This window comes from Arachis hypogaea, chromosome 14 (genome assembly GCF_003086295.3).
Source record: "Arachis hypogaea cultivar Tifrunner chromosome 14, arahy.Tifrunner.gnm2.J5K5, whole genome shotgun sequence".
Taxonomy (NCBI): domain Eukaryota; kingdom Viridiplantae; phylum Streptophyta; class Magnoliopsida; order Fabales; family Fabaceae; genus Arachis; species Arachis hypogaea.
Window position 1 is genome coordinate 8265481 of NC_092049.1, and position 5633 is coordinate 8271113.

General features: G+C 31.8%; 1 protein-coding gene across 1 annotated transcript; it reads right to left on the bottom strand.

Moving 5' to 3' along the window:
• Positions 1-506: 506 nt before the first annotated feature.
• LOC112741341 (ras-related protein RABB1c) lies at positions 507-3457 on the bottom strand. The gene is made up of 6 exons (XM_025790279.3): positions 3054-3457; positions 2229-2368; positions 1768-1850; positions 1261-1465; positions 1040-1108; positions 507-831 (listed from the first exon to the last, which is right to left on the bottom strand). Exons 1-6 carry the CDS (start codon positions 3097-3099, stop codon positions 739-741), a joined length of 636 nt encoding a protein of 211 aa, XP_025646064.1. The 5' UTR covers positions 3100-3457; the 3' UTR covers positions 507-738.
• Between the last annotated feature and the right edge of the window lie 2176 nt (positions 3458-5633).

The window sequence follows — 5633 nt, forward strand, 5'->3', positions numbered from 1 at the left end:
AACGACGACAATAACTGAAAAAAGAACACAAAATAAGAAGAAAAAGAAGTACGCGACGACCTAGTTGAAAAATTTAGTTTTAAAAACGTTCCTACTTTTATTGTAAATAACTAAATATATTGTTTTGAACAGTAAGAATTTTGTTTTGAAAGCTCAAGAGACTCTTAGATTCTATCTATCACCAAGTTAACAGAACCACAACCGAGTGGTTTCAGCATGGAATATTCAAAAGCATTGTTGAAAGTTATGCAACGGAGTAAAATATACTCACATTGATAAGATACTTCAAAACAAGAAAGAATTGAATAACTTTGAATATAATCCATACTATTCCATTCCATCCACTACCTTTATCTTTCTTCCATTGCAGATATCACTAGTTTTTCTTCCACTCCAATCTGGATGGAGTTGAATGGAATAAGAACCGCTTAAAATATTCGAAACATAACCTCAATGCAACAAAACTGTGAGAATATTTCAACAGAGAGCAAATCTATGTAAACTGATTAAGAATGAAGCAACATATAAATCAATTATACACAAAAATAAATACAGAGACAAATAATCGGTTTACGTTCAAGAAACAAATCAAGATTAGAAAGAAAACATTATACAATTAACTAACTTTATCAACGGATGGAGAAACATATATATCTTTCATATCCAAAGTCAAAGTAGAAGGAAAGTGTGAATACATAAAGGACTACATTGAAGCAAATAAGATGCATGTCCTTCACTTCAACTGCAGCAGGCTCCACCTGCAGCCGAAGGGCCATCCCTGTTGCCAGATGGTCCAGGAATTCCACCATATCCAACTTTTATTCCGTATGACTGCAACACCATGTAAATTTTATCAGTGTTGAAACTGTTTATCCTTGAATCAATTTTTGTTTTTGTCCCATGTGTTTTTCACATTGGAACCATTGTTGCAATTGAAGAACAAGCCCTCTAGTCTATAATAATCTAATATAATATGAAATTTCCATAAAGGGGATAAGACAAGTGGTAAAGTATGTGACAGAACTAAAATGAAACAAACCTCATTCGAAACATCGAAAACTCCATCCTGAATCTTCTTGTAAATGGTTGCAGCCGTTTTTATGAATGCCTACAATGGATAAGTTAAATTAAAACCTTCATCTACATAAATAAATATATTCAACATAAGATCCTGCACGTTTTGGAAATCAGCCTTTGAGAGAGAGAGAGAGAGAGAGAGAGAGAGAGAGAGTATGATGTTAGATGATATGATGAAACAACCTCTTCAACATTCTGAGCAGTTTTTGCTGAGGCCTCCATGAATATCAACCCATGCTCCTTTGCAAACTGCTCACCTTCCTCTGTGCTTACAGCCCGTCTGTGTGCAAGATCACACTTGTTGCCGATTAGCATAATTGTCATATTTGCATTTGCATGCTGCCTTGCATCTTCCAACCAGCTAGCCAAGTGATTAAATGTCTCCCTCCTGTTAGTAGAAACAGGTCAGCAACCAGCATCATTGACATTGGCTTACTTCAATTTAACATTTACAACACATACCTCTCAGAAAACGACAAACTTATGCACACCTGAACTCGTTATAAGTCAAGTGATTTACAAATCTTACTTGGCGTGACAGGATACACAATTCATACAATGTCATATAAACATTTGCGAATAAGACAGTTCTCAGAATAAGTTAATTTTATTATACGTAAACAATAACTGTTTGATTAATTGATTTTAGGATCTCATGCATAGATTAAAGAAGTTCAAATACGAGCATACCTGGTTATATCATAGACAAGTAGTGCACCTGCAGCCCCTCTGTAGTAAGACCTTGTAATAGATCTGAAGGATTCTTGACCAGCCTGAAATATTAAAAGGAAAAATCAGTATCTCAAATTTCTAAGTCATAAAACTCGAGCAATATGGCATATATTAAAACCTGCACAACCTGTCCAGAGCCAAAAATATATTCTTATGTCTATAGTAATTAGTTTGGAAGAATCACAAATACAAAGCCTATCATCTCCAATTATGTGGTTTTTAACAAATGGATCTATCCATTAGGACACACTACACTGTGCTTGACAACTAGCTAAAGAGTGAAAGTGAAAATGCACCAAAATCCCAAAATATAACAGGCCATGGTAACCAAACGCAACAAATTAAAAACAAACGTTTCACATTATCGTAGATTTTAACTAGCTGGATTTATCAGAAAGTCTGTGAAAAGGCAAACAAACCGTATCCCATATTTGCAACTTGATCGGCTTGTTATCAATTGTGATCATCCTGGCCCCGAATTCAACACCAATAGTCAAGTCATGGACGGGTTGAAAGCGCTTGTCAGTGAATTGAAGTAGAAGACATGACTTCCCAACTCCTATAATAATAAAACAGGAAGGCTACATAAATAACTTCTCTCCATAAATAAACTACTGCTCATAATATTACATGTACACTTTGAACACAATATATATATGAAATGAAAATAAATAGACTACAACTTCAATTAGCTTTGTCAATGGTGCCTCGATTCATATTAATTGTTTCTAGCAATTAGGATTACAAGTAATACTGAAGTGCCCATTACAATCTCTCAGCTTTACAATTTTTTTTTTTTGTTTTAACAAAAAGCTCCATATTATACAATTTTAATGAAGTGACTACTATAATTACAGTATGAAATGTTGATTAATCATTAGAAGCTGTGAACAACTGCAAAAGCATTAGCAGTTCATATTTTGGATGTCAATGGTATTGAGGGAAAAGTTGGGAACCAAATGGGATCAGCATCAAATCAATTCAGCTACGATATTAATTTTATGCATCAAATAAGATCATAAAAACACAGAGAAACTATAAGCTTAAAAAAAAAGATCCCAAACGGAAGCTAGGAAAGCGCCACGTGTACAAGAGAATCAAGCATCAAAATTTCTAGAATTCTCAACAATTGAAAAGCTGAACCCCATGGGTTAGTTAAGAAAATTGAACAATTATTGTAATCAATTGATCATAAGATTCATAAAACCTAGATCATAAAAATCAGGGGAAATAATTGAAATTACCGGTATCACCGATGATGATGTACTTGAAGAGATATGCGTAAGACATTATGCGTCGCGCGAAAACGCTGTGAAGTTTAGATCTTTGCGAATCTCAATATGAGAATAATCAGTGTTGTGAGAGAGATAGCGATGATGAAGAAGAATGGAAAAGGGGGAAAGCGAAAAAATAACGAAAATTAGAATTAGAATTAGAAATAAAAACCTAACAGAAAGAGAGAAAGTCAAAATAAGGGTTTTTACTTTTTATAAGGCATAATTATAATTATAATTAATAGTAATATAATAATAAATAATATAAATAGAATTTTCCAGCGAAGCAAACAAACGTTTTCTTCTCTAATCCTTCCTGTTTTTTTTTTTTTTTTTTTTTTTTTGGTCAGCGCCAGATAATCTTTGCTTCTTTCTCCTAAAATACCATACCACTACCATACGTATTCTTTTGCACCTTTTTTGGGTAAAGAAAATTGAATATTGGGCCTCAAAGCCCAACTCTCTCCCCTTATTCTTTTTTTATGCAATTTTTAATTGGTAGATTAGATATTTGGGTCACTCTCAAACTCAATTTCTTAATAAGAGTTCTAATACCCAAAAAAAATATTGAGAGAGTTCTCACTTTTTTTTAATTCTAGGATTAGGGTAAAGAAAAATCAACTGCTTCAAATCACTTACTATACCTCTTATGTGTATTTCAGAATCAGAAGAATCAACCGCTTCAACAGCTCCACCAGAGTTATACATATTTGTTAGATATCAAAAAAATAGGTTGAGCTTAATTCCAATCATCAAAGTAGCTATAGAGAACTTATAATTTGTCTAATCTAATGTGTACTGTGTTCATAACACGTAGCAGAAGTAAAAAAATGTCTAAAGATATATTTTGTGCTTAAAGTTTATTCTAGTAACATAGATAAAATATAAGGTAAATTCTATGGTGTCTATAGTACGGTGCCTAACTTTTGCCTATTTTACTTATTATAGTAAGTTTTGAATATTTAATAATTATTTATTTTTATACTTTTAAAATTAAATATTAATTTTTAACTCTTTTAAAAAGTTAGGCAAACATTTGTAGGCACCATAGCAATCACCAAAATATAAATACCTTAGTATGCTTTAGTAAAAACTTTATTGATCGGGGTGTTCGTAGTGACTGAGGGAGTCGAAGACCAAGAAGTGAGTTATTTATTAGCCAAGCATTCTATTCTTTTGCCCGGTTGGTTAAATGCTATAAATGAGAGTAGTAATTCTCTATTCTTAACAATAGGACCCGGAGACCTGTGTTTTTGGTAAACAGTCGTCCGGGCCTGGTCACTACGACCCCTTTGTGAGGGGCACCCCTTCTCCCGATACCTCCCAAGGAAAATCCCGAATTGGATCTCAAATTGACGGGTTAGTGTGAGCTTATCCATGCGGTTATGCAGATTGTACGAAAACTTTATGTGTAGAGATATACCGGGACTAACTTTTGTTGTCAACTTTTTGACTAATGAATATCTAATCTAAATTGAGAAATCTCTTTGCACACCATAAAATTATGCTTACATATATTTATGTATGTAAAAGTAAAGGAATAAAATTCTTACGTGTATTTTCATTTACTCTTATCATACATATATATAGTATGAGATTTGTTATCGATTTTAAATTTGAATCTTATTTCAAATATGAATATTATCTTCTCTTATTTAAAATTAAAATCTTATGAATCATATCATATCACAATTCAATTTAAAACAAAATTGATTAGAATCTTATTTAAAATTCAAATTTAAAAATAGAATAACTAATTATTCTTTATTCTCACTTAATATTCTTAATTATTATATTATTATTATATTCTTAGTGCTAGCAAAAAATATAATAATATTCTAGTTGAATTAATATAATTATTTATTTGATTAAATCAAAATAATAATTAAATAATTCTTTAGTAAAGATTAAAACACTCGTTAGTGTGTGGCCCATAGGTTCAACGCTAAGCGGATAATAAATTAGTCTTACAAAATTTACTAATCAAGGTTAGTCTATAATGTTAGCATTCTCAAATTTTAGCATTCAAAATTTTTGGTTTAGTGATATCAGATTTAGATCTGATCCCCATTTCGAGTTGAAGAAGAAGCTCAGTGATAACACAGAATTATAACAACAGAATTTCAAGAGAGAATAAACGTATTAAGAAAAGGTAGACAATCTTTGAATTATATAATAACCATACAATTAACATTTTCTCCCTTATGTATAAACATAATAAGCAAGCTCACCACGCTAACATAAAAATAGAATTACAATTGTTATATGATGGAACAACATAATGACTAATGCAGGATAGTATAGAATGTAATGAGTAAGATTGTAGAAGAAGAAGAATTGAATAGTTTATTATTACTAAAAGGAAATAGATGGAATAGAAAGCGTGAAAGGTAATTTCCTTTTTGAGTTAGAGATAAACTCCTCGAGAACAATCTCACAATATATTCCTTACGTAACAGAATTGATTCCTCCCCCTCTATAAAATCCTTCTAACTAATTCTCCAGCTCAGCCTTGAGAATTAATCCCCTATTTCGCACTCTTCACTTACT